At 41.1% G+C, this 27,596-nt stretch overlaps 1 protein-coding gene across 3 annotated transcripts in view; it reads left to right on the plus strand.

Annotated features, from left to right (window-relative positions):
* LOC135459274 (ceramide transfer protein-like) overlaps nucleotides 1-27,596 on the plus strand; it is a 242,292-nt gene that overhangs the window by 209,735 nt on the left and 4,961 nt on the right. For 2 of the 3 annotated variants that reach the window (XM_064735053.1, XM_064735054.1), the window contains exons 8-16: nucleotides 9,821-9,913; nucleotides 11,315-11,401; nucleotides 12,391-12,483; nucleotides 13,057-13,131; nucleotides 19,238-19,333; nucleotides 23,811-23,943; nucleotides 24,056-24,126; nucleotides 25,854-25,982; nucleotides 26,771-26,900. In XM_064735053.1, the coding sequence (XP_064591123.1) occupies nucleotides 9,821-9,913; nucleotides 11,315-11,401; nucleotides 12,391-12,483; nucleotides 13,057-13,131; nucleotides 19,238-19,333; nucleotides 23,811-23,943; nucleotides 24,056-24,126; nucleotides 25,854-25,982; nucleotides 26,771-26,900 (907 nt within the window). The remainder of the gene's footprint in view (nucleotides 1-9,820; nucleotides 9,914-11,314; nucleotides 11,402-12,390; nucleotides 12,484-13,056; nucleotides 13,132-19,237; nucleotides 19,334-23,810; nucleotides 23,944-24,055; nucleotides 24,127-25,853; nucleotides 25,983-26,770; nucleotides 26,901-27,596) is intronic. The other variant, XM_064735055.1, reaches the window with a different exon arrangement.

Genomic DNA, 27,596 nt, shown 5'->3' on the forward strand with positions numbered 1-27,596 from the left:
CCTGAGCTTTTCAGATTTCTTTCTTAAAGTATGTCCAGCCTTCCTGGACCCCTTTGTTATTAAGGACTGTTCACCAGGGGACTTTTTTGAAACAGTGTTCTGAACAGGCCAAAGTCCGCCCTCCAGAAGTCCAGGGTAGAGGTTTTGTTGTCGCCCCTCCTTACTTCACCAAGTATTGAAAACTCTATCATATCATGGTCACTGTGCTCAAGACAGCCTCTGACCACCATATTTCCAGGCAGCCCATCTCTGTTTGTAAATTATTGGAATATACATCACACTGCAACAGTAAATAGCAGGTCTAGTGGGTCCCCACCCCCGGTAGACTTGTCACCAAATTTTCCAAAATATCAGAATAAGACTCCTTAACATGAATGGGGTGTTAAAGAGGGCATCATTTATTCAGGCTTGAGGTCCCACAGGGGATACTCTTAACCCTATGCAGACATGATTTTACAAGTGTTGCTTATATACAGTCACTACAAATCACCCATTACCATAAAACCCACCCCAAGTACCCAGGTTCAGTCCTTGTTTTGTCTGTCACTACAGTCTTGAGCCAGATGTCGTCTTCTTATCTTCAAACCGTCCTTGCTGGGAAAGCAGTTTTTGCATGCCTTGTTTTGCTACTAAAAGTTCACAGGCACAGTAAAAACTGAATTAATCCTTTTGGTATCAGACTCACTTACCAGGGCTGTCAGGAAGTTCTCTTCCACATACTCCAAGAACCTCCTAGAGTGCCTCCTCTCTGCTGTGGTGAGTTTGCAGCACACATCTGGCAAGTTAAAGTCTCCCAGAAGAACAAGGGTTGATGATCATGAAACATCAGAGCCACTTACAGACTAGTTTATCTGCCTCTTCATCTTGGTTGGGTGTTCTATGCCAGACTCCCACCAGGATATCTGCCTTGTGAGCCTTCCCCCTGATTTTTACTCATAGGCACTCCTACAGCATAAGTAAATATGTTTTAAAGGGGGTCACTTGGAGATTTTAAATTTCTCTGCCTTGGTAGACATGCAACTTTGTCACACTTGTCAGTGAAACTTTCTGGGGATTACAGCACATTGATGGTGATGTACTAAATTCTAATATAAAATAACCTTTTTGCTTGGATTCCTCTAATTCCTAGCTTATTAGATGAGGAGATTTTGATTGAAATAAATAGTATAAAATTGTGGTGGATCTGCCTTGGCAAATAGCCAAATGCCCACCTAACTGCTCACTTAGCATCCCATTGTCACCATTGAGTCAGAAATGACACAGAGTCAGATCAGAAGGCAAAAGCTAAAAAGCAGCCCATTTAGTCAATCCTCTCCTTTTTATACCTTGGTTCACTGCAGGTGGACCTGATTGGTCATTTAATCAACACATTTCACATGATTGGCTAATTAAGGAGATACCCATCTGTAAACAGGCCCTCCTTTTTGTTTAAAGGAGGAGGCAGTGTTTGTAATCCTCTGTGGGGCCCCTTGCAGAAAGGAGAACAAACACAGCTCCAGAGGTTCCTCTAGTAGTTGCCAGTTACCAATCAGAACCTCAATTGGACACTGACTTAGAATGGTCAGAGAGATTTCCAACATATTTACCAACATCAAGTCTTGTGGTTTCCTCTTACAAGAAATACTCTATTAATCTTAAAATCAGTTATCTGTTCTAATACAGTAACCATACTAATTCTAATACAGTAATCAAACATTGTTAGTCTGCTCAAAGAACTGGCAGTCTAACTTGTCAACAACCCTTTTCCAGAAACAAAGAAAAGATAGAATGTTCATTCCCCACTCGTGGAGGGGCCATCTGATTGATTGATGGTCGGCATCTTGATCATTGTTCAAAGGTTGCCTGTTGGCCACATTCTGTTTTGGTGCCGCAAGTCGGGGCGAACACACCTCGCAGGTATCCACCATACCCCAGTATCTATGGAAACACATCCATACCCGCAGCCCCAAGTGATAAGGTTGCACAGGCCCTCCCACTTATTAGTGGTTAGATCCCATATCCAGACTTTTGCTAAAGGCAGGTGCATCTCACCTGAAGAGTGAAACAAGAGAAAATGATATAAAATGACAGGATTGTTTGAATTTTGTGGCACTGTAAGATGATTGATTGTATATGGAGTTTTTTCCAAGTGACTGTGTGGAGTTTCTCCAGGCATTCCCCTTTTTTGTTTATCCAGAACATGTTTTACAGTACCATGAGTGTGTTCAACAATGGCCTGGCCCATTGGAGAGTGTAGGATACCAAGTTTGTGTGAGACTCCCCATAAGCACAAAGACTGCTGCATCTTCTGTGAGATGCAGGCAGGGCCATTATCAGTTTTCACAGAAGAAGGTATTCCCAAAACTGCAAAAACCATTCTCCAATGGGCAATCATGTCGCGACCCTTTTCTCCACTGTGAGCAGATGCCCACATAGCATAGCACCTTCTCCCCAGAAGGTGTCAATAGACACGTGCACATACTTGACATGGCCAAATTCAGCGATGTGAGTAACATCTGTTTGTCAAAGCTGGAAGGCTCTTAGGCCTCTGGGGTTCACCCCTCCTGGTAAAGGTGCAGAAAGTCCGTGACGGTCAGCATAGGAACTGACAGTGTCACGAGCCTCAATTGGCGTTAACTGAAACTGTTTCTGCAGAGTATGTGCACTTTGATGGAAAAAATCATGTGGCACTTTGACTTGTGCAATTTTGTCGGGCTGAGGCACTACCCATGCAGAGTTAGCTAACCTGTCAGCCCTGGCATTACTTTCTGCTATGAAACCTGGTAAATTGGTGTTACTCCAAATGTGCAAGATGTAATACGAATGAACTCGGGTCTGAATTGCACACCACAAGGCTTTCAATAACTGAAACAAAACTGCATTATTGACTTCCTTCAGAAGTGAACAATCCAAACGCTTGGTTATATCTGTGACATAGGCAGAATCAGTGACCAAGTTCAGAGGCACTTAACATTTCTGGAATGCCATGGCAACAGCCTTTAACGCAACCAATTGGGCCGAGCCTGACTCATGGCCTTCCAGCACTTGCCATCCAGATTCATCCTTCCAAGTAACAATGGCTTTCCCCGTTTTTCCGGAACCGTCAGTAAAGACGGTGGGTTCTTGCACCAGCACTTGACTACTTTTTGGCCGCAAAGACAGATTGATTGATTTTGCCAACTGCAGTAACTTAGGACTGGGCAGATGATAGGCAATCTGCCCTGAAAAGTTTTGCAGCGCACTTTGCAAAGGAGCACTGTTAATGAAGCTCCATTCAAAGTCTTCCCATTTTACTGGAAGAATAATTTTTGTGGGATCTGCTGCCATTAATTGCGAATCAAATGAGCAATCAATTCAAACAACGTGGGTGCTATCTTTTTTGGTTGATGGGGCAAGAAGACCCATTCCAAGATGTGCAAGGGATCAGATCATTTGTCACTCCATTGGCCAATGATACCTGTAGGATGAAAATCTGGATTGATAATGAAGACAGTGATATCAATGGAAGGATCTACTCGATGAACCTGACAAGCAGAAACAGCTTGTTGGACTTCCTCCAGCGCTTGTCACACCTCAGGAGTCAATTTTCAAGGTGATCTCAGGTCAGGGTTCCCCCTTAGAATATCATATAGCGGGGACAATTGTTTTGCGGTTAGTCCCAAATAAGGATGCAACCAACTGATGACACTGAGCAATTTCTGGGCATCATTCAGAGTCTTAATAGAATCCAAAATTGCACCTCTTGATGCTGAATGGTTTGGTCCAGAATTTTGACTCCCAGATATTTCCAAGGAGGATGCTGTTGAACCTTCTCCAGAGCCACTTGCAGCCCATAAGAATGCAGAGCAGCAAACAGCTGAGGCTGTATCCTCTGCAACTCATCCTGGGTGGATGCTGCCACCAAGATGTTGTCCATGTAGTGACAGCAACATGCATCAGGAAACTGCTCGCAGACTCTGGACAAGGCCTGAGCCACATACCACTGACAAATAGTCAGGCTGTTTCTACAGCCCTGTGGCAAAACTTTCCATTGATATCTCTGCACAGGTTCAGCATTGTTAATTGCAGACACAGTAAAGGCAAACTCTGGTTTGTCATCAGTACGCAAAGGAATTGTGAAAAAACCATCCTTCAGATCAATGATCAAGATTTCCCATCCCATAGGGAGCATGGTGGGTGAGGGCATACCAGGCTGCAATGTCCCCATGCTTTTCATCACTGCATTAATTTTCCAGAGGTCCTGTAACAGCCTCCATTTCCCAGATTTTTTCTTTTTCACAAAGACAGGAGTATTCCAGGGACTAGTGGAAGGCTCAATGTGTCCCTGTTGAAGTTGTTCCTGGACCAATTTTTCTTTTGTCAGGGGCCACTGGTTTTCCCAGATGAGTCTTTCCACCAGCCACCATAAAGGCAGCGTAGGATATTTTCCGCCCTTCAGTACAGTGGCCCCAATTAAAAGTCTGTCTCAATTCGTACCCCCCAGGCTGCCAATACATCCCGCCCCCAGAGATTGATTGGAGCTGAGTGACATAGGGCCAAACTGCAGCTGTCTGCCCATCCATGTTTTTGATCAGCACAGACCATTTGGCTTTCAAAGGTCGGCATTGCACCCCCCAACCCTTGGATGGCTGACCCTATGGAAAACAAAGGCCTCGTAGGAAGTCACGCAGAGAAGGAGATGGCTGTCAAATCAGCCCCTGTGTTGATCAAACCTCGAAGCCAGATCTATGGTGAGCTGGCACCCAGTAGAATCAGGGTGCATGTCATCTGTGGTCACTGAGCAGAAATATCTGCAGATCAGAAGACTTGGGGAGGTCCTGTGGATTTTAAGCCACCATCCCCATGAGTCCACTGGTCAGCACTGGGGACACATGACTGAAAAGGCACAAGTTGAGCAATCTGAGTCCCTGCTGCAATAGTGACAGAGGGAGGTGGGTGTGGAAACCATGGCACAAATTTGACCCATAAAGTCAGAGTCAATGACACCTGGGTGCACAAAGATTCCTTGGAGGGTGGCACTAGATCTTCCCACAAGCAGTGCGCTCAGTCCTTGCCCTAAAGGTCCAAACACATCCAAAAGAACCTTATGTACAGGACAGGATTCTAAGATGACTGCGGTTACAGTATGTACATGCACCCCAGCTGAGCCATGGGTGCTGCCCCTGAGCTGGCTGAGCAAGCCTGTGCCAGTACCATGCCCTGGGGAATCACTTGTGTCAGAGTACATTTCCTCTGTGCGCTCATCTTCCCGTTTCCCAGGCCTACGAAAAGCTGGCCATTGGCATGATATTTAGACTTACATAGGTTTGCAAAATGAACTGCCTTTAAGCACTTAAAACACAAGAAATTGGTATTAATTTCTGTCTGCTTGTGTGTTTCCTGTTTTCTCCTGCCCTTATTTTTTCCTTTTTTCTATTGTCTGTTCCCCGAGGATGACTGGCCTGGCCGTAAGGCAGCCACCAGAGCAGACATTTTGTAGTCTACAGTACCTACTTTGGAACATGCTTGGACCATATCTGTTAGCGTTGGGTCATCTGGAAGAGCATCTGTGATCTCCTGACAATCGTTGTTTGCGTTGTCCCTTGCTAACTGTTTGCATAAAAGCTGCCTCAAGTTATCGTCCTCAACTTGTTTCTCCAGGGCTGCTGCAAGTTTCTCAACAAATGGTAGAAATGGTTCTTTTATTCCTTGAGTTATTGTCACATATTGTGGCTTGGGAGCAGCCACTTCTATAGTTTTTAACAATGCTAAAAACCCTACCCTTTGACTCTGCTCAAGAACGGCAGGGTCCCAGGTAGCCTGAAAATCAGGATTGGAAAAGGCATGTTCTCCCATGAGAACATCCACCCCCATGTAATACTTAGGATCCCTCTGAGGCACTTGCATGTTCTCTGTTGCAATCTGTTTTGCGGAGAAAAGAAGAAACCTCACAACTTGTAAAAGTTGTAAAGCCCGGTATGCTTTATTACGACGCGCGCCGGACGCAAGACTCCCCAAAAGGGCATGCGTACCCCTGAAGATTTCAGACCTCCTTTTATCCCCCTTCCAAATGCATATGCATACAGTTTCACAATAAGTTCATACATATTCATCTTGCATGACACTTAGCACTAATTCTTCTTTATCGGAGGAATTCCTAGGTCGGGGGCAGATTGACCTCGTGGTTTTTCTGTTTTTCTTTCTCTGTCTCCTTGCTGTCTCTGGAATGCGGCCTCTCCTTCAGCTTTAGCTCCACAGACCCTTCACCTCTCCCAGACACTTCACCTAGTTCAGGATGGATCCTTACTCTGTCTCAAATCCTTTGAGCGACCTGCCTCCAATTGTCCTGAAAAACTTTAAATTGCACAGGTTGGAACAATACTTGACCTATACGTCTAATATCAAATGGAGCAAGTAGGTCTGTGTTTAGCATGCTGATAACTTGCATAACTTGTGTAGAACCAAGGCCATATTTTGCTTTCTCTTTCTCTCTGACCAGACTGTCATATCCACACCCTATCCAGAAGGACTGGAGTGTGTGTGTGTGGGAGAAACAGGATGAGAAAGCTCACAAGTCAAGAGAAAGGAAGATTGCTTATGAGTTTTATCCTGGCAGAAAATCTGTTGCTGATTAAAATAGGTACAGTTAGTAGGAAACAAAAAGACAAACACCAAAACAGCTTTCTTCCCCCATTTCCCAGGCTCAACTTCACTCTTTAACTGCAGGCTCCTCTACATCCCTGCTTTCTAGCCCCAAGGAATGCAGTGTGGTGGGGGTGGGGGGGTGGGGAATGGATGGTTGGATGTCAATCCAAAACACTTAGTCTATGCCACTTCTTCTCACACTTCTCCCCTGCTCCAGCACAGGTCCTTTTCAGGGCTGTAGTCCTCTGGGAAAACTCATTTTCATTGGGAGTCCTCCATGGAACATGGTTCCTTTAGGAAATGTCCCTCTGCTCCAGCGTGAGGTCCTTCATGGACTACAGTGTGGATATATTCTCTGCCCTGGAACTCCTCCTCATCATTCTCTTCTGGCCTTGGCATTCTCTCTGTTTCTCCCTTTGTGTTCCCTCTCCTCTCTCCCTGGGCTGTTTTTCGCTCTTAAATACATTTTCACAGATATTCCATGCATGTGGTGGATGGGCTCAGCTATGTCTTGTGGTGGGTCTGTTTTGGAGCCTGTTTGACACAGGACAGCCCTTGGCCACCTTCCTCATATGCCACACCTGCAGCCCCTCACAACCAACACCTTGACACCTACACCCTGCACAAGATTTTAAAAATGGCAGTTGAATATATTCAGATCTTTGCTAACGCTATTTATTCCACTTCAGTTGTAGGCCTTGTTTTGTTTTGGGTTTTTTTGCCTTGTTTTACTGACTAAACATGGCTCTGTAAAAGTCTCTTCTATAACTATGAGCCTGAGCAAAAAATAATTACTCTGTTGTCTGATAAATAGATGTAGGAGGAAAATGATGCTGATATGTGTACTCTTGGGTTTCTTGGATAGGTGCTTATGTTGCTCTGAAAAAGAAATAAATATTAGAAGATGATAAAATTCAGAATGTTTTCTCTGAGAAGTTAAAGGGGAAAATTATATTAAATTGGGCATCCATTCGTGTGTGTAATATCTGGGAGGTTTTTAAAGCTCTTGTAAGTCTGTTCAGCATCTGTAAAAGACCAGCTAGAAGAACTGAAAGGTGCAGCATCAGCTTTGTCCTTTTGTATCAGCAGATTCACTATGCAGGCTCTGTGCTGTGCAGGTGTGTCAGTAAAAACAAGATCTCTGTCAGTGGCTAAAAGCAATGAGTGTTTTACAAGTTGTCTAAGTACCATTGTAATCCAGCTTTCTCTCCTTCCTTCTCCAGCCTTGGCACTTCACTAGCTTCAGAACCATGTTTTACTTGGTAGCAAAACACAAATATGTATAGTGAGAGTCCTGCTACATCACAAAACTATATAGCCTCCATCTTGCAGAGGGACAGTTTAGTCTTCTCTGCCTTCGAGGGAGTTGACAGCTCCTCTCAGTTTAGTGTTGCCTGAAAACTTGTTTAGTATATCATTTAGTCCTGCATTCAAGTTGTTTATGAATATGTTAAAGAGAACTGTCCCTAAAATGGAGCCCTGTGGAATGCCACTTGTGACTGGTCAGCAGCCTCGTGTAACCTCATTTAGTACAAGCCAGTGTGTGATGTGTTTATCCAGTTGTGTGCTGGACATTTTATCCAGAAGGATACTGTGAGAAAGAGTACCAAAAGCTTTATTGAAATTCCAAAAAATTGCATCAACTGGTTTCCTCTGATCAACTAGGTGGGTTACCTTGTCATAAAAGGAAATTAAGTTTGACAAGCAGGACATTCCCCTCATGAACCTCTGCTGGCTGTGATCAGTGACTGCATTGTCCTTCAGGTGATTTTCAATAACTCTCTGTCCTGGTTTAGGGCAAATTTGGGAGAAAACCTCCAAAAGGGGACCCTCCAGAAAGCAAACTCACGCATCTCCTCCCTCCACCTTGTTCAGGAATAAATTTCCTCATAGAGAAGTGGAAAAAAACTGTTTATTTAACAGGCCAAGAACTCCCCAGCACACAAAATGAACAATACCAGATGACAAAACTCATTCACTGCTCTGAAAAGATGACAAATTCAGAAAGTCTCTCTGGTGGGTGGTCACTCTGTTATCAGTCCCTCCAGTGCTAGGAAAGGCTGCAGAGTAGGTCCCGGCAGGCTACAAAGTGTGAGCTCTTAGTGATTCTGTGGGTCCTGGTCTGGAGCAGGTTTGAATGGTTCCAAGAAAAGGGAAAGAAAAACAGTCCAGGGAAAGCTCAGATTGCCTCAGCTAGCTAAACTAACTAACTAAAAAGCAAAAAGAGCACGGTTGTAAATTTGCTGGTTTCTCTGGGGCCAGGTCCGATCTGGCTAGCTATGGATCCTTGGCCCATTGCAGCCTTTACAAAGACAGAGTAAAAGACTGGAGGCGCTCTTCTCCTCTCGGGACTAACCATCCCACACCTTTATTGTAGAATTACTCCAGGGGATCCTAGATGGGAAGGAGGTGGTGTCCCAGGAGTAAAAGAGAGGGAATACATCATGGTAGGAGACTTTTAAACCTGGGGGAATGGGGGGCAGAGGAAGAGGACCACAAACAATGGGATACAAGTGAGGAGGGGGCAAGGGGAGGAGTAAACCTGGGACAAACCACTACCACCGGGGCTCGGGGGGGGGGGGGGGGGAAGACCGTGTGATCAGTGCAGATTATCAAACACCCCGTGCAAAAACAACAACTAAATAAACTATTTAGTGCAACACAGCACGTGGTGTTCTGCCCCATCTGTGCCCAGACAACAACAGTGTTCCAGTAGACTGTGGAGGAGTGAGTCTATTTCTTGATAACAAAACTCTGGGCTTTTTCTCCCTGCCTTCACTCTCAGCCAGTCTTGAAAGCACAGAATATAATATCCAGCATAAACAGAACACACGATTGGGGATACAAGCATCATAACATCACCCTAGGACACTCCCAGAATATTCTTCATAACATTTCAGGCACTGAAGTGGGACTGACCCTCAACAAACCATGAATAGCTATGATTAAACTAGATACCAGATTTTTCTTGCTGAGCTAGTTTATTCCATGTGATTTAGAGAAGTTATGCTCAAGGTAGCTAGCTCCCTGAACTTTGTATTATATATGCATCTATAAGGGCACATATAATGCATGAATTCAAATAAAATCAGAAAATCAGCACCTCTGCAATTGTTCCTTGGGAATAAAACTTAGGCTGATCATTCCATTTATTATCATACTGACTATTATCAGTCAATATATTCTTGCTGCTTTAAATGATCATGTAATTTTACAGGAAATAGAGAAAAAGAGAAGAATTGAAGAAGCATACAAAAATGCTGTGACAGAGCTGAAGAAAAAGTCCCACTTCGGAGGGCCAGACTATGAGGTACAAATTCTGCTTTTGAAATTTTAAAAAATGCTAAGGCTTTTGAAGATTAGTTTGTTTCTCAACTGAGTGTGTATGCAAATCAAGGTCTTTGTGCAATGCGTTCATGTCACTTTTTCTGCCTTGGAAACTGAAACTAAATGAAGAATCAAAATCCTTCAGTGTTTTGAGAATAGAAGTCTGTCTTCACCTCAGGTTTCCTATTCTACTTTTGTCTAAAGCATTTTGTTTACATCTATTTTTGATAACTTTTTAATCATTTTTCTTGCACATTTTATACCGCTCATTTGAAAGTTGCGTACTCTTACATTTTAATTAGCCAGTTGTCTAGATATGTAATGCAAATATGAAAGTCCTGACTGCAGAGGCAGTCCTAGAATGTGAAGTTTAGTTTGAATTTATTTTTAACTTGTCACTGCCACTTGAAATGTGTTGATAAATTAAATTATTTTAGGCTCTGCTTCATCTGTTAAATGGCATATATTATCAACTTCCTCCTCAGTTTGGATATTTAATTAAAGTCTGAGTCTCTTAAACTGCCTTCTGAACAATAATGTAAAGTAATGCACCTATAAAGCAGTTTGCATAATTTTTAAGAACTCGATTCTTTTATTTACATTAATTAAGCAGGTTTCTACTTACAAATCATAGCTTGAGAAATAGCATTAATATGTTGAGATATTTAAAAGGTATTTGAGCTTATATTCTCTGTTGTGGCTGAGGCACTGTAAAAGAAAAGAATGGATAGGAAGTTGGACTTTGTCTACCTGGTTATGAACTCAAATGCTTCTCCCAGATATCCCTGATGTAAAGTAGATTTTTGAAATTTGCTGGACTAGTTTGTTTTACAGTACAACAAAAGCAGTAAATCTAGTTTTCCTAAATTACCATTTTACTTAGTAGACACAAGTTTTTAATAATTGAATCAACTCTACCTGCTGTTTATTGTTAAACTGTTCTTTCCAAGAATTCTCAGTAGTGATCCACAGGATTTTGTCTTCTTGTGCTTTGAGCACATATCTGAAATCCACCCTAAGGCAGTGGAATACTTGGAAGTAGTCTAAATACACAATTATGTTAATATATTTACTTATGTACGGTAAATATTTTAAAGAGAAGATATTTGTTAATTAAGGCCTAAATCTCATATCAAAGCATATTGACACTGTTACTCAGTCTTTGGTTTCCTGGGGTTTTTGATTGTTTATTGAAGTATCCCTAAATTGTACTTAAAGGAAATAACTTCCTTTAACAAGTAGAGCTTTCAGATGAATTCCAATATATGAATATTGGTGAAAATATTTATACGCATATTACATAAATAGCTATTTCTAATATTGAACTTAAGTGGAGCTCTCATGTCTCCAAAATCTTGAACTAGTTTTGTTTCTTATGCTCTAGGAGGGTCCTAATAGTCTGATTAATGAAGAAGAATTCTTTGATGCTGTTGAAGCTGCTCTTGATAGACAGGATAAAATGGAAGAACAGGTATTGATAGTTGAAAAATGTGTTAATGATGGGCACTTCATGGAAGACTTCTGTGACTTAATCAGTCCTGGGGCGCATCTCCTGAAACTCTAGATATTTTAGATTGACACTTATAAGTGGGATTCACTTTACAATATTTACAATTAAATATCATTGTTTAACACCAATTTTGAGAAAGTGATTTGACAGCTTGCATAGAAAGGGATAGTATAAGTGTTAAGCTAATTGATTGTCTCTGGTTTCTAACTCCTAAATAAATTTATTAGTCCTGTATAAAACTTATCTTTATATATAACTGATGCCCTGGGTAAATAAGAATATGTAATGATGCAGCTATTTCTCAAAACCTAATTATTGCTCTGAAGTTTCTTTTGACTGTAGCAGTATGTGAAATAGGAAAGACATAGTTCTATTGGTGTTTGGTCTTGTTTAAAAATTGTGTAGGCTCTGGCTATTTCTCTAACTCATTTCTTGAATACTCTTCAGTGACAAGGATCAAAAAAGGAGGTGTGTGAGAAAATATATGGAATCTGAGAAAATATAGTAGTTTATAAAATGAGAGGGAATAATAAAGTGATGCCTCCTTTGTCTTAAAATGTTTTTGCTTATGAAAATAGTGAACACAATGACTTGGTTAAGAATTATAAGACTGCCTAGTGGATATATAGTACCCAACAGAGTTTATCTATGTTTGGGTCTCTTAGAAGAAGGTAAAAATTTTGATTTTCTGTAGTACGACTACATGGATGCAACATCTGTGATGATGCCAATCTATTTTGCTTAACCTGGAAATATACCTTGAAGTATAGATAAATGGGTGATTCAATATCCAGGCCCGTTTGCTTCCTGAGAACTCCAGCAGGATCACAACTTCATGTCTGTCATGGACAGCATTAGTTGTAGCCACTATAAAGTTTGAAGGTACCTCACCCTTTCATAGTCCATCCATTAGCAGCTGACTACCAATAATGAAAGTTATTTTGTTGCAGTCCCAAAGTGAAAAGGTCAGATTATACTGGCCAATATCCTTACCTCCCGGAGATGCATATTCTGCTGTGGGGACTCATAGATTTGTCCAAAAGGTAAGATATTTCTCGTGATCTCCTCTGTATAATTGGCTGACTTGTATTTGTATATACTATTTTATATGGATAGGTAAGATTTTTTTAGATGTTTCTAGAATAACTTTCAGTGGTTTACTAATTTTTAATTGAAGTAGCTGGAATTGGAAAAGGACTATTTTCTGTCTTGGCTAAAAAAAATCCTGATTTCAGTATCTATTCAGAATACTCTTGATTTGTATCAAACTTGTCAGTTAGAGATTATAAAAAAAAAACCAACAATTTGCTAACCTAGGTGCGATTAAGATACTTTCACCAAAATTAATTTAATTGGTAGGAAAAAAAAATACAGTCTCTTGCATTAGGATCAATTGACTTCTTTTAGAGTTACTTGAAACACGATGCCTTTTTTAGGGCTACACTGGGAGCATAATACATCATAGGTGTTTGAAATCAGTATTTGCCACTGTGCTTGCTTCTTATGGTGCTTTTGTTTTCATTTTCTTCATTATCTTGTGCTTGCAAGTTGGTACTGAATGCTCTGTTGTGCCTTTGTTCTGATTACTTGGTTTTTTCTTTGTCTGTCTCTGGTAGCTCTATAGTCGCTCTTCCTCCATGTCTTCCATTGATCTAGTCAGTGCCTTTGATGTTCACAGATTCAGCACCCAGGTACTGTATTAATATGTAGAGTGGGGGTTGTGTATCTTTGCTGCATTTCATCCTCTTCTCTAGAACCTGGGTTTGTTGTTACATAAATCACTGTTTACTCTAAACTAGTATGTTGAGACAAAAAAAAAAAGTATCAATTTCTATACTAAATGATTGGTTTTTTACATTCTGCTTGCACGCATATCACTTGTGCAGAGGCCCAAATCTTGTGAACTGTTGGACTAGTTTCATTAGCTTTAATAAAAATACCTACAACTTGAAAATTTTGCATTTCTGATTATAATAAAAGCAATAAAATAACATCCGGTTTGTGTGGGCTGGAGATGGTCTTTGCTTCAAATTGAATAGTTTTTCTTGTTTTTAAATCAAAGGTTTAATTTTGTCTTTAAAATTTGTCTCTTATAATAACATTAAGACATCGAATTTTAAGGTTCTCTATTATAATTTTTTACCTCTACAAGTAGTGTTGCGGTGTGTTGCAATGTCCTGTTTACCCTCTCCCTTCCCCCTCGCCCCCTTGCTGAGTATTCCAGCAAGGCGTCGTGTGATTGGTCCCTCAGGCCTGGGGGACATTGGCCCGTATAGGTGTCCCTAGTCTCTTGAGACCCTGCCCCTTCACCTGGTTGGTAGCTCACCTGTCCCCTCCCCTTCCCCTGCCCTGAGCTTAAAAGGTTAATGAGACCATGCGGCCTCCATTCTGTTAGCAGCAGTTGCCCGGTGCAGACATCTCTGTAACCATGGAATAAACATCTGGCAACCTTCTAGCAGAATCCTCCCTTTCTTATCTTCACCATCGCCAGAAGCTCTCTCTCCTGAGGTAAACGGAGTTCCTGACAAGCCTGGACTTGCGCTTGTGCCCCGCTGCACTCTCCAGCAGCCAAGGCAGCACTGTGGTGTTTTACCCCAGAAAGTAGTTTTATAACTAAAAGGTCATAAAGTATGTTGTTAAAAAAATGAGATTGCGGATATGAGAACTTTTACTGAAGAGTTCCAATATACTCAATTACACTTCAGAAAATGTCTGACATCCTGAATAAGTAAGTGAATTTAGTTTTGGTGTCATATTCCAGTAATGTACAAAATTACTCTAGGTGCTTGCTCTGAAGAGCATAGTTTAAAGTTGAATTAAATAAGTGTATTCATGTGTTTGGTCTTTCAAAAAAAAAATCATTCAAACAGTATTCATGCCATTACTTTCCTTCTGCTGTGGTCCATATGATCGTGAATATGGGGCTTCCTTCTGGGGTCTGATGAGTTTGGGTTTGTTTGCTTGTTTTAAAATTTTTAACTAATGCTGTGTAAGGCTGCAATAAAAGGACTTTATAGTGGTTCATATATTTTGGGTTAGACACACAGGAGAAATACTGACCAGATATTCTCAAGCGGTCAAAAGTTTACTGGCAAACTTTAGAAAAATCAGAGAGCTTTGGTAAAAGGTTTACTACAACATCCAGTCAACATAAAACACTTCTCACAGCATTAATTTGGTCCATTCAACTTTGCAAACTTTAAACCCATGCGATGTTAAATTGCTCAAAATATTCCAAGAAGGAATCAGATGAAGAAGAATCAGATGAAGAAGAAAGACAGAAAGAAAAGATATAGAAAAGCACGCTTATAGCTACCAACTGCTGGGTTCCAGCAGTGTTCAGAGGGAAACTCCAAAAGGAAGGTAAGGTCAAGACATGTGCTGGCTTCATGCTCAGCCTTAAATACCCCTTGACCTTGATAGCCCCTCCCCCCAGGTGAGACTTCCAGCCACTCATAAGCTGGGTTAGGCTAGAGTGGAGCTCTGCCTCCAGTGTTCCATGACTGGCACCCCTGCAGGACTGGGATAATGGCTCTGAGAGTGGGGAGTGGGGGGTAGTTCACTCTCTCCCCAGGGCAAGGCCCAGCCTGCCCCTCCCACACACACACATGCATCCCAAAATGTCTCAAGACATACATCTTTCCAGTCTCTGACACACTGCAAACAGCCTGCTTTTTCAAATAGATGGAATGGATTTTTTTTTCTGAGTAACAGAGCCTGGAATCATACTACCTGCATACCTTGCCACCAGTTTCATGAGCAGAACCCTAATATTTAAGGATTTGCTTATTTGACCGAAATCCCAACACTTGGCGTGATTTATTGCAGTCAGTTAATTTCTGGAATTTGAATTTTTTACAAGGGAAAAAGTATGCAGGTCATATCGCACAACACCGATAGGCTGATCTACTGGTACTCCAGTGTAATGGTTTAGGGCAAATTTGTTAAAGAATCTGCAAAGGAGGGCCTCTCCAGAAAGCAAAACCCACACGGCCCCTCCCCCCAACCGGTTCAGGAAAAAATTCCTCGGAGAGAGGTGGAAAGAACCTGTTTATTTGACTGGCCCAGCACCCCCCAGCACACAAAATGAACAATACCACATGACACCGCTTTGAGAAAGATGACAAAATCAGAAAGTCTCTTTCGGGGGTGGTTGCTCTGTTCTCAGTCCCTCCGGCACTGGGGCAACTGCTGCAGCCAAAACTTCGGTGTTCCTGGGTCCCAGTCCAGAGCAGGTTCGAGATGGTCACAGAAACAGGAGAGGAGAAACAGTCCAGGAAGGAATGTGGACTGTTTGGCTAAACTAACTAATAAGCAGAGGCAAAGCAGAGCAGAAGCAGAAGCAAGAGCAGAAAAGCAAGCCAGCCAAGCAGCAAGCTAAGCAAGAAGAGAAAAAAAACATCCCGATGTACGTTGTCTCTCTGTCCCTGATAAGAGAAACCCAAACAAAACTTCCACTCTTCAGAGCCGGTCTTAAAGGCACAGAACAGAGGAATGGGGATACAAGCATGATAATGTCACCCCAGGACATCCAGTCACATTAATAATTCAAGTTTGGTTTTGTAGTGGAGGAGGAAGGAAATCAAATAATAGAAAGCAACTTTGGTTCTAAAGATAGAATTAATTTTCTATCAGGCTGCATTGCCAGTTCAATGTAAGGGAAAGAGTCATTAAAATATGTGAACCTTCTCATTTTCACCTCTTAGGTCTGTGATAATATTTGTGGGTCTATATGGTGAACCTGAATATCAGACCACTCATGTGGCTGAAAACCTAACCACTTAAATCTGAGATTGACCAAGTCCTTATCACAATAATGCAAATCAACATTAAAGATCACGGTCAAATGGACTGGATTATGGGGTCAAGGTGTTGCTCTTTCTAGCAGCTGCAGGGATTATACTGTGTAGAAGCTACTACCCAGTGTCTTAGGATGTGGTTTCAAGTTAACTGACTACAGAAATAATGATCCTGCTAACTTGAAGGAAACCTACTCCCCTCTGCCCCATTCTTCCCCCATATCTTCCCCAGAACAAACTTGCCAGTTCATTAAGTTGCTTCACCTGCTCTGGTGCTTCATTGCTAGTGAACAAGCAGAGGAAAGACAACTGAGAGCATGAAGAAAAAAGCAGCACACCTTTTGGTGACAACCTGCTGTAGACCTTATTATTAGAAAGTTTTCCTCTGTCCCCAGGCTGAGGATTTGGCTTTTGGAAAGGCAAGATAAATCTTGATTCTGAATAAATGGGGCTTGTTTCTAGACTTCATTTATATGAAGGGAATCTTAGTAACAGGTCAAGTAGAAACTTGCAGCTTTGCTTTTAAGATGAAGATGTATAAACATATTCCGACAGGAGCTGGTTCTTCAATGTGCCTTCAGAAAGGCATTGATTTGCCTCTGCCAGTTGAGTGAGAGGTTGTGGGCTTTAAATGCTGCAAATGTGCTGCAAATCATTTTCTCCTTTTAAAGGACTATCAGATTTTAAAATAGATTGAGCTCTTCTGAGGGCCTTTTAAATGAAGATCTGCCCACTTAATGTTAAGACCAAGGCTGCATGGGATAAAAGCATTTTTGCAGATCATTCCTGTAGTCTGCCAGGAAACCAGAGGTAATAGTGTGGCCTCCCCACTGGGAAAGAAGCTGTGAATATTGACTTGGTGCCTAATGTGGTACCTGAAAGAGTTTCAGGCTGACAGCAACCTGCAGGTAGATCACAGTTTTGACAGATAGTATGCACAAGGCAGTTGAAGGCACTGAAATTACTTGGTCAAATAGAAGTAATTGCTTGTTAGTGAAAAACAACATTCTCTTTCCTCTGAAAGCTGCAATGATAATGCTTTTCCTTTCCCAAACCTAAGGGGAAGCTGTCTGAAAGATGTATTAGCAGGAATGAAACTACTGGGAGAAGAGAGGGAGAGAAACAAACTAAAGATGCCTTTGAAGTTTTCAGAGGAAGTCAGGAGGCTAAATGCTGAACAATTCCAAAGGCCTTAAAGTATTTAGATTGTACTTAGGCACATTGTATGATTCTTGGGGTTGTCCTGTGCAAAGCCAGGGGTTGGACACTGTGATCCTTGTGAGTCCCTTCCAACTCAGGTATTCTCTATGATACTCCTGTAAATGCTTCACTCTCTTCTTTCTTTGCTATTCTCCTCCTCCCACTGCATTTGGCATAAATCAAAAAGCAGCAAAATACAAAACAATCACATATAAGCTGGCTTTGTCCCTAATAGATTAGGAGCCAGGGGAGGAGATAGGGACCCTGAATATGTTGTAGGTAAAGTTGCAGGAGCATAGGGAGGATTCCTTTCTGAAAGAAGTGTGACCTAGAGCTAGAAAATTGAATATTTAAATAGCTCACATTCTTACCTGGCTTGGCTTGTACTGTCATTGTTTCCCTGGAAAAAAAAAAAATAGAAGAATATTTGGTAGGAAACTTGTTAGTAAGTGGCAGGAAAAGATAGCCTGTCTAAAAGCAGAAACACGAATCTTGTGGATGTTTATACTTCATTTTAACTAAAAAAAACTTAAAGAAAACAAAGAAGCCCCCTACAACTGGACTGATAATTTGGGTTCTGTAGAGAATTTGATAGTTAAAATAAGATAAAGGAGCATTTCTGTTGAAAGGATTTTATTTTTATGTTGTATTTTTAAGGATTTTGAAATTATTCAATTACTTTTTTCCTTCGAGTTGTACAAAAACCACCCATAGGGTTCAGGCTGTTAATCTTGTGATTATACAGTTCTTAGACTAATCTGTATGTTGGTCAATTGACTAACCTTTGCTTGCAATGCATTTCCTCTCTAAAAAAGAAATTTCTACTGATTCAGGAAAATAATGTCAATTACATGGACTTATTTGAGGTGATGAGTTTTAATAATCAGCTACCTCTTAGGCAAAAAAAATTACTAAATTCTTTTCAGCACTTGTATACATTACACAGCAATTGATAATTTAGCTTTTTGTCTCTGTTTTTATTTGGGGGAGAATAGGATTTGGAAATGGAGGGACAGATACAATAGAAACACAACAAGACCATAGATTTAACATAAAAATGCATTTCCTGTCCCACCCCCTATTTTCATGTGCATTATTTGGAACAAAAAAAATGTATCCACATAGCTTGATAAAAATGTATAAAATATTTGACATTTAAGAAAAACATGCAACTGTCTAGCTAAGTATTCTTAAATGAGTATTTTAAAATAGTGGACCTCTGCATCATCACAATTTATTTGAATGTAAGCATTTCTGTTCTGTTTTTCTAGTTGGCAAATGTGCAAAGATGCCAAAGAAACAGAATAGGCATTATTTTCTCATGACTGTTTCCCTCACTGCTGTTTCAATATAACTTTTGATATGTATTTACTTTTTAGAGCTTGTTTGTCTGTCTCCCCTCCCCCCTCCCTCCCCTTCATCTTTTTAAATGCTCTTCAATGAATATTGTCTTTCAAGTCCTACAGTGCACTGTAATTCTATTTGGAGGTTCCGGAAGTATTTTCCTACATGCTGAATTAAAACTATCTCAGGTAGGAATAGTGAGTTTTGACAGTTTAAAGGTACAAAGGTAGGATAGGGAAGAACCCATAAAGAATGAAATTGGAAGTGGAATCAACATTTTGGCTTTTGTTTCTGAAGGCCACAAGTACCTGCTTGATCTTAACCTGTAATAGAAGGCTCTATTGTCCAAGTTCAGCTCCTGCACAATATTGACTTTTGGCTTCCAATACTATACAGTTGCCTGCACAAGAAGATGAAAGGAATTACTTAAAAATGTGTAATTTTTTCTCTAAAGGTGGAAGAGATGGTACAAAACCATATGACATATTCCTTGCAAGATGTAGGAGGAGATGCCAATTGGCAGCTAGTGGTAGAAGAAGGAGAAATGAAGGTAAGCATTTGTTGTTTTGCTTAATTGATATAAGATTATATGCTGTGAAGATAGATATTTTTATTCTCTTTGAATACTATTACTGAGCAAGTTATGCTGTTAAAACTCCTCTCTGAGAACAGCATTGTTTAAGTTAGGACTGGAGACTATACGAGCTGCAGCTTCTAATATATTCAGCAAAATCTTATGTAGCTCTGGCAATAGCTTTTTCTTTACAGATTCCTTTCTCATTTTCTTCTACTTAAAACTTCCTGTCAACATGGTGTGCTGTACTGATTTGGCACAGCCTGGGTTTTGCTAGTAGGGGAGGGCTACAGAAGTGGCTTCTGTGAGAAGCTTCTAGAAGCTTTCATCATGTCTGACAGAGCCAATCTCTGATGGCTCTGAAGATACACATACTTCTGGCCCAATTAGAGAGGTTGGTAACGCCTCTGTGATGACATATTTAAGAAGAAAATCAAAACAGTGCATAGTTTTTTCCAGGGGTGGCAAGGCGCTGCTGCCAGGGCCATCCTGGTGCAGCACACGGCGATGCGTTGCGGCCACCACCATCTCAGTGCGGCCCGCGGCGAGCCTTGCCTGCCTGGCCCCCCCTAGCCAGCCGTACCGTGGGCAGAAGGGCAGGGGCAGCAGTGGTGGCTTCTCCTTTCTGACGCCCTGCATGAAGAGAGGAGTTAAATAGAGCCAGCCCCGCGGCAGCTGCCACTGCCCACTAGGTGGCAGTGTGGCCACCTGGTGGCAGTGGAAACATGGCGAACAACTCCGCGATGTAGAACCTGCAGGATCCTGCACTAATCTTTGAACTGGTGGAACTTGTTGGCAATAATACCTACATGCAGCAGTTTTCTTCTAGTCAGAGAAGAGAAGGAAGTGAAGACATGTGAGGGAGAACATCATGGTGGCACAAAGGTCAGTGGAGAAAGAGGGGGAGGAGGTACTCCAAGCGCCAGAGCCGAGATTCCTCTGCAGGTCCTGATGAGGACTATGGTAAATAAGCTATTCCCCTGCAGCCCATGAAGTCCATGGGGGGTGCAGAGATCCACTGCAGTCTGTGAGAGAAGTACTCACACCAGAGCAGGTGGATGCAAGAGAAAGCTGTGTTCCAGTGAGAGACCCGAATACCTAGAGGGCCCCTGCTCCCAGAGATAAAGAGACAGAGGGCCCTTGCTTCCAAACTAGAGCAGCCTATCCTTAGAAGACTGCACCCCGTGGACAAGTGACCCACGCCGTAGCAGTTTCAGAAAGACTGTTTCTCCGTGGGAAGGACTCACATTGCAGCAATTTTTTGGAGGACTGCTGCTTGTGAGATTGGAGCCATGCTGGAGAAGTTCACAGAAACTGTCTCCTGTGGGAGGGACCCCACGGCATAGCAGGGGAAAGACTCCCCAACCTGAGTGAACAGAAAAAGATCTCGGGTGACAAACTAAAGAAAACCCCCACGCCCTGTCTCCCTGTGCGGTTGGTGGGAAAGAGGGAGGGCTGTGAGGGGAAAAAAGTGTTGCAAATGCGTATTTTACTTCTCATTATCCTCCTCTGACTCTGTTAATAATAAATGGACCTTAGACCTTTAAATTTGAAAGTGTTTTGCCCTGGGAATTTTTTCTCCCAATCATCATCTCAACTCATGAGACTTTTATTAATTATTTTTCCCTCTCCACTGCCCAGATCAAAGCAAAAGAGAGTGAGTGAAAAGCTTTCCTGGGTGCCTGGCATTTTGCCAGTGTCAAAAGACAACATGCAAATTCAATGTATGAAAATCTTATTTGGCACCAAGTTACTGTAGGCTACTCTACTGTGCTTGTACACATTCTTGTATAGTGATAAATAAAGTAGATTGATTCAGGATGGATAGGCAGGACAGGCGATTTGGCGGGGGTGGCATTGTATGTAACGGAGGGGCTGGAAGGTATGGAGCTCACAGCTGGCAGTGGCACAGCTGAGACTCTTGGGGTAAGGGTCAAGGGAAAAACAAATAAAGCATGAAGGCTACCCAGCAAGGATGATGACACTGATAAATTATTCTTTAAGGAACTAAGGGACACTTCTAAGTCAACCACCCTTGTCCTTATGGGAGACTTAACCACGCAGCTGGTACAAGCAAGTCCAGGAGATCCCTAAAACACCTGGATGACAACTTTGTGGTACAGGTGCTAAGGGAGCTGATTGGGAAGATGCCCTCCTTGATTTGTTGCTTGTTAACAGAGATGGTCTTGTGAGGGGAGATTGGTGGCTGTCTTGACCACAGTGACAACGAAGAGATCGAGTTTAAAATCTCTGTTGACAGGAGAAAAAGTGTCAGCAAAGCTTCAGCCCTGGAAATGAGGAGAGCAGACTTCAGGTTGTTCAGGGAACTAGTGAGTAAGGTTCCCTGGGAAAATGCTTTTGAAGGTGCTGCGGTCCATCAGTGCTCATCACTTTTTAAACACCATCTCCTAAGGGCACAGGAGCAGGCAACTGCCAAATGTCAGAAGTCAAGCAGATGAGGCAGAAGGCTGACTTGGCTGAACAGGGATCTTCTTTTGGAGATAAGCAAAAAAAGAAGGTGTATGGACATCAGAAGCAAGGTCAGGTGACATGGGAGGACTACAGAGATACTGCTCACCACTGTAGGGAGAAAATTTGTGTGGACAAAGCTCCATTAGGGTTCAAGATGACCAACACTGTGAAGGACAGCAAAAAGGGCTTTTTAATATGTTAACAGCAAAAGAAGAATCAGAGATAACATTGGTCTGTGGCTTGATGAATTCAGTCACCTTACAAACAGGCATGCAGATGAAGCAGAGACATTTACTGCTTTCTTCACCTCTCTCATCAATACCAATGATGGCCTCTGGGACCCCCAGAGCCCTGAGCTAGAGGATCACAGCTGCGAGAATGACAAACTCCCAGTCAATAGTGAAATTGTGCAGGATGTGCTGCCCCAGCTGGATTCCTATAAGTCTATGGGACCTGATGAGATTCATCCAAAAATGCTCAAAGAGTTGGCTAATGTCATCGTGAGGCCACTGTCAATGATTTCTCAATGGTCTTGGGAATCTGGAGAGGTCCCAGTTGACTGGATGCTCGGTAACATTATCCCAATTTTCAAGAAGCACAAGAGGGTTGGTCCTGGTAAGTACAGATCTGTCGGTCTCACTTCAATGCCTGGTAAAATTATGAAGACTATTCTGGGAGTTATTGAAAAACACCCGAAGGACAACTCAATCACTGATCACAGCCAGCATGGCTTCATGAGGGGAAAGTCCAGTTTGACAAACTTCATTTCCTTTTATGACAAGGTAGCCCACCTAGTTGATCGAGGGAAGCTAGTTAATGTAATCTTCTGGGATTTCAGTAAAGCTCCAGTTTAAAGCTCAGGGCTTCATTTTAGGGCCAGTTCTCTTCAACATCTTCATAAATGACTCGGACACAGGACTCGAAAAGATACTAAGTAAGTTTTCTGATGACACTAAATTGGGAGAAGCCAATCATTTGAAGTTTAACACAGGCAAGTGACTGATTCTGCATCTGGAATGGGACAACCCTGGATGTACATACAGACTAGGGAACAAGAGGCTGGAGGGCAGCCCCTGGGAAGAGATCTGTGCGTTTGGGTTCACGGCAAGTTGAATATGAGTCAGGAGTGTGCCCTGGCAGTCATAAGACTCAACCAGGTGCTGGGGTGACTAAGTTCAGCATCATGAACCGGTCAAGGGAGGTGATTGCCCCACTCTGCTCTACACTGGTGCAGCCTCACCTCAAGTCCTGTGTGCAGTTTTGGACACCTCAATACAATAAGCAAATAAAGCCATTGGAGAGAATCCAAAGGAAGGCCATGAAGATGGTGAAGGGCCTTGAGCAGAAGCCATATGAGGAGTAGCTGAGGTCATTTGGTTTGTTCGGCCTGGAGAAGAGGCAATTGAGGGGAGACCTTATTGCAGTCTACAACTTCCTCATGAGCAGAAGCAGGCAGGCAGGCTAGCAACTGATCTCTTTTCTGTGGTGGCCAGTCATAGGACCCGAGGGAATGACATGAAGCTGAGTCAGGGGATATGTAGCTTGGATATAAGGAAAAGGTTCTTTGCTCAGAAGGTGGTTGGACACTGGAACAGGCTCCTCGGGGAAGTGGTCACAGCACCAAGCCTGTCTGAGTTCAAGAAGCATTTGGACAATACTCTCAGGCACATGGTGTGCTTCTTGGGGCTGTCTTGTGCAGAGTCAGGAGTTGGACTCGATGTTCCTTGTGGGTGCCTTCCAACTGAGCATATTCTGTACTATTAACCATTTTTGGAGTTGAGATTTTTCAAAATAGTGGTGTTTTCATGTGATCTGCTTTTCAAGAATATCTGCATTGGTAGTTACCATAGAACACTGACATGGCAAATTTTTCTTTTGTTGGTGTTCTGTGTAAGTTTTTATCAAAGCTGATGAAATTAGTATAAAAACATGGGCAGTATTGGCGATTTCTCTTCATTTCTGTCTTTGTGTTTGACCACAGGTGTACAGAAGAGAGGTGGAAGAGAATGGAATAGTGTTAGATCCTTTGAAAGCAACACATGCTGTTAAAGGGGTAACAGGGCATGAAGTTTGCCACTACTTCTGGAATGTTGATGTTCGTAATGACTGGGAAAGTAAGGAATCCCTTCTTAATCTTTGCATGTTTATCAGCAAGCATGTAGTTTATAGCATTGACCTAATATCTGTGCTTGTTTACTGATGGATTTTTATTTCCCCTCCCCTTAGCAACAATTGAACATTTCCATGTTGTGGAAAATCTAGCTGATAATGCCATCATCATTTATCAGATGCATAAGGTAATAACACTTTGCCTGTATACACACCTTAGTGAGACAATCTGGACTATATGTGTTCTAATCTATTCTGAAATACTTTACCATCTTAACAATTTAAAATATTATCCAGAACAACAGTTTAGAACAATTTATCTATTGAACTGCAATTTTGTAAATTTTTCAAACTTGGCTTGCTAGCATACTTGTTTGTGTATCTATCTCATATAGTTTGTAAATAACAAATGAGCACTGTTTTTAATCTCTAAAGTATATCACCGGCAGCAAGGCAAGGTTCATCTCATAAAAACTGAAGCAATAAATTGGCAGTGAATACAAAGAAGAAACCCCTACCCCTGTATCATACATTTTGTTGCAATAATGCAAATTATTGTTGACCAGAATTAGTTGACATTCTGCATTTGCATTATGAGGTCTTATAATTCCTGGTACATTTGTTCTTTTAACTTCATTATGGTTTTCACCCCAACTAGCTCTGATTTAGCTTTACTAAAATGTTGATTTGACTTATAACCCAATTATTACAGTGGCCTGAAGAAGGTCTTCAGGGTGAGAGAGAGACGAGAATCTTGGTTCATGATCAGAAGGCTGGATTTATGGATATATGATATATAATACATTATAACTATACTAAAAAGAATATAGAGAGAAGTTGCAGAGGCTGCTAAAATAAGAATAGAATAGAATCTAAAAACAAGAGAGTTCTCTGTCACTGTGTTCCAGAGAGCTTGCCCTGTGATTGGCCCTTAATTGTACACATGGAACATGAGCCAATCACTATGGCACTAGGTGCACCCTATTGCATTCCACAGCAGCTGATAATCATTGTTTACATTCTCTTTCTGGGGCCTCAGCTTCCCAGAAGATGAACAAATCCCAAAGAAAGGATTTCTATGAAAAAATGTCTGTGACACCCAATAGCTATAATCTAACAGGTTCTAAAAATTTGGAATGAAGTGTACACTCTTTTCTTTAATCTTGCATGATTCTAAGTATTAGTATATTCATATATTGAAACGATTTTTTTAAAAACTGGTAATGTGGTTATCTTAAAACTGATGGAACATCAGACTGATTTTTGAACAACACAGTTGTATGAACTAAATAGTGTTGTGGTAAAAGCTAGACTTTTTGCCCATATTGAGTGTCGGGAAAATGGCTTCTGTACAGTTTTGCTTTATTTTATGACACTTTGCTTCTGAAGCATTCTCTTAGATAATACCAATTTACCACATCTACTTCATTAAAGTAGTAACTTGTTTAAATAATATTTGTTAGAGGTATTTCTTGTGCTCTCTCTCTCACCATATTTATGGAGACATAAATAACTGTAGATGCTTCTATTTTTACTTAACCACTAGTTCAGTTTGTAGCTTACAAGTATTAATTACAATGTAAACCTGAGATTGAGAGAACAGGAGAGGAAATGCCTCTTCTTTGTTGTCTACTGAAAGTCATTGCAACTTGGCTCCCTGCCTTTCAAAGGTCTTAAACTTTCACATTAAATTTTTAAAATTAAGTATAGCCATGTAACCTGTTATACATCTGTACAACACCTGTGTTCTGCTTGAGTTTTCAAAACTGCATGAAATTACTAACTTGAATGAACTTTTTTACTTAAATAACATGACTGACCTGTTTTGCCTAGTTTGTTTTTTTCCTTTATCTAAGGAGAGTAAATACTTAATTTGCAAAACTGGAAAAGCTTATATTCAGGTGTTTCTCTGCAGAGAGTGTGGCCGGCTGCTCAAAGGGATGTGCTGTATTTGTCTGCCATCAGAAAAATACCAGCATTCAGTGAAAATGATCCTGAAACATGGATTGTTTGCAATTTCTCTGTGGAACATGACAGTGCTCCTGTAAGTATTATTTTCATTCTATCATGTTCTGCTTCAGAGATGCCATTTTTCTATTATGTGTTGTGATTCTCTTGCAATACTGGGGGGAGGGGAGGGAGATAGGGGGCATATTCAAAAATACATTTTGTTTATACCAGATGATACAATGACCCGATGAAAGCATTCTGAGCCAAAAACTTTCTCACCTTATCTCAACAGTTGGCAGATCTAAGGTGCTGCAGAAAAATGGAAGCAAAATTTCTGGTGAAAACTTTTTTAAGAATTGAGGTTCCTTCATATGGAATTGAATAAATAACTCTTCAATATTGCCCGACATGGGGATAGGCTTGTATAACTAGATATGGAATCTGTTAAACCTACAGCATACACAGTTCTCCCTTGGTTCTGTCAGACAGTAGCAATGATTGTTTTCTCTGTAGTGTTTCTGTGCTGAATACTATGCCATTGCCTGCTTACAAGGGAAAAGTTACGAACTGATATTTGTAAACACTGATGCATTATTCATTAGATGTTTCCTTACTTGTCACAATAATTGAAATAATTCACTGTATTAAGCAAGCAGAAACTTGAGTTTCAGGCATTTCAGTTTAACCCTTTCCCTACTCACCATGTACCTTTAATTTCATTCACATTCATGTCACATCCATGTAGTGCTAGAAGGCAAACTCCCAGAAACATAACTTTTGGACTACCTTAGACTTTATACTAAATTAAAATGTTAGCATTCAAATATGATGAAATAAACCTAGTTTGAAGTTTACAAATGTTTTTTTTTTTTTTTTGGATAGATGAACAATCGTTGTGTCCGTGCCAAAATAAATATTGCTATGATTTGTCAGACTTTAGTAAGCCCGCCAGAGGGGAACAAGGAAATAAGCAGGGACAATATCCTATGCAAGATTACATATGTAGCTAATGGTAAGTCTAAAATTGTTCAGTATGACATTAATTATATATGTTAATTCCTGGGAGCTGAATACTGAGGAACAAAAATGTTGATGCAGTTTTCTGTTAAATTTATGTATAGGATCACACTTCTGGTCTTCATGGTCAAAAGTACTCAAATTCATGTGCTACATCAATCAGTGAATGGGATCTTTCATTGTGTTGCATTTTGAAAGCAATAAATGAAAGTCATGTGTAGCTCAGTCCTAAGTACAGAACCTTGGGGTGAAGGGGTGAGTGGGCAGAAGAAATGTCTGCAATTGGCATGACTTGGCATGAGCTTTAAGTTTTAGTAATAATCTGGGGGTTTTATTCATGCATTACTATCAGGTTTTTTTTACACAATTCGTGTTTGTGAAAGGATGCTTGCAAACTACAGTATAATGTAGTCTACTTCTTTTTATTTAACTGACAGAATCTTTGTTTTTGAATGCAAAGTTAGCAAAACCAAACTGTATGTTTACTGTCCCCAGTATTCAGCAGTATATTATAGTATTGGAACCTCATACTTGTTATCTCCTCCCCTGTAGCTGCAAAATACTTCGAGTATCTCACCTGCTTATCATTTTTGACCACCTATTACATAGCTTGTTAAATAATCACAATCTGAAATTGCGTTCAGTAAATCTTTGCCATATAGGAGTGATACAACTTATATTAAATCCTGTA

Source organism: Zonotrichia leucophrys, chromosome W (assembly GCF_028769735.1).
Source record: "Zonotrichia leucophrys gambelii isolate GWCS_2022_RI chromosome W, RI_Zleu_2.0, whole genome shotgun sequence".
Lineage (NCBI taxonomy): Eukaryota > Metazoa > Chordata > Aves > Passeriformes > Passerellidae > Zonotrichia > Zonotrichia leucophrys.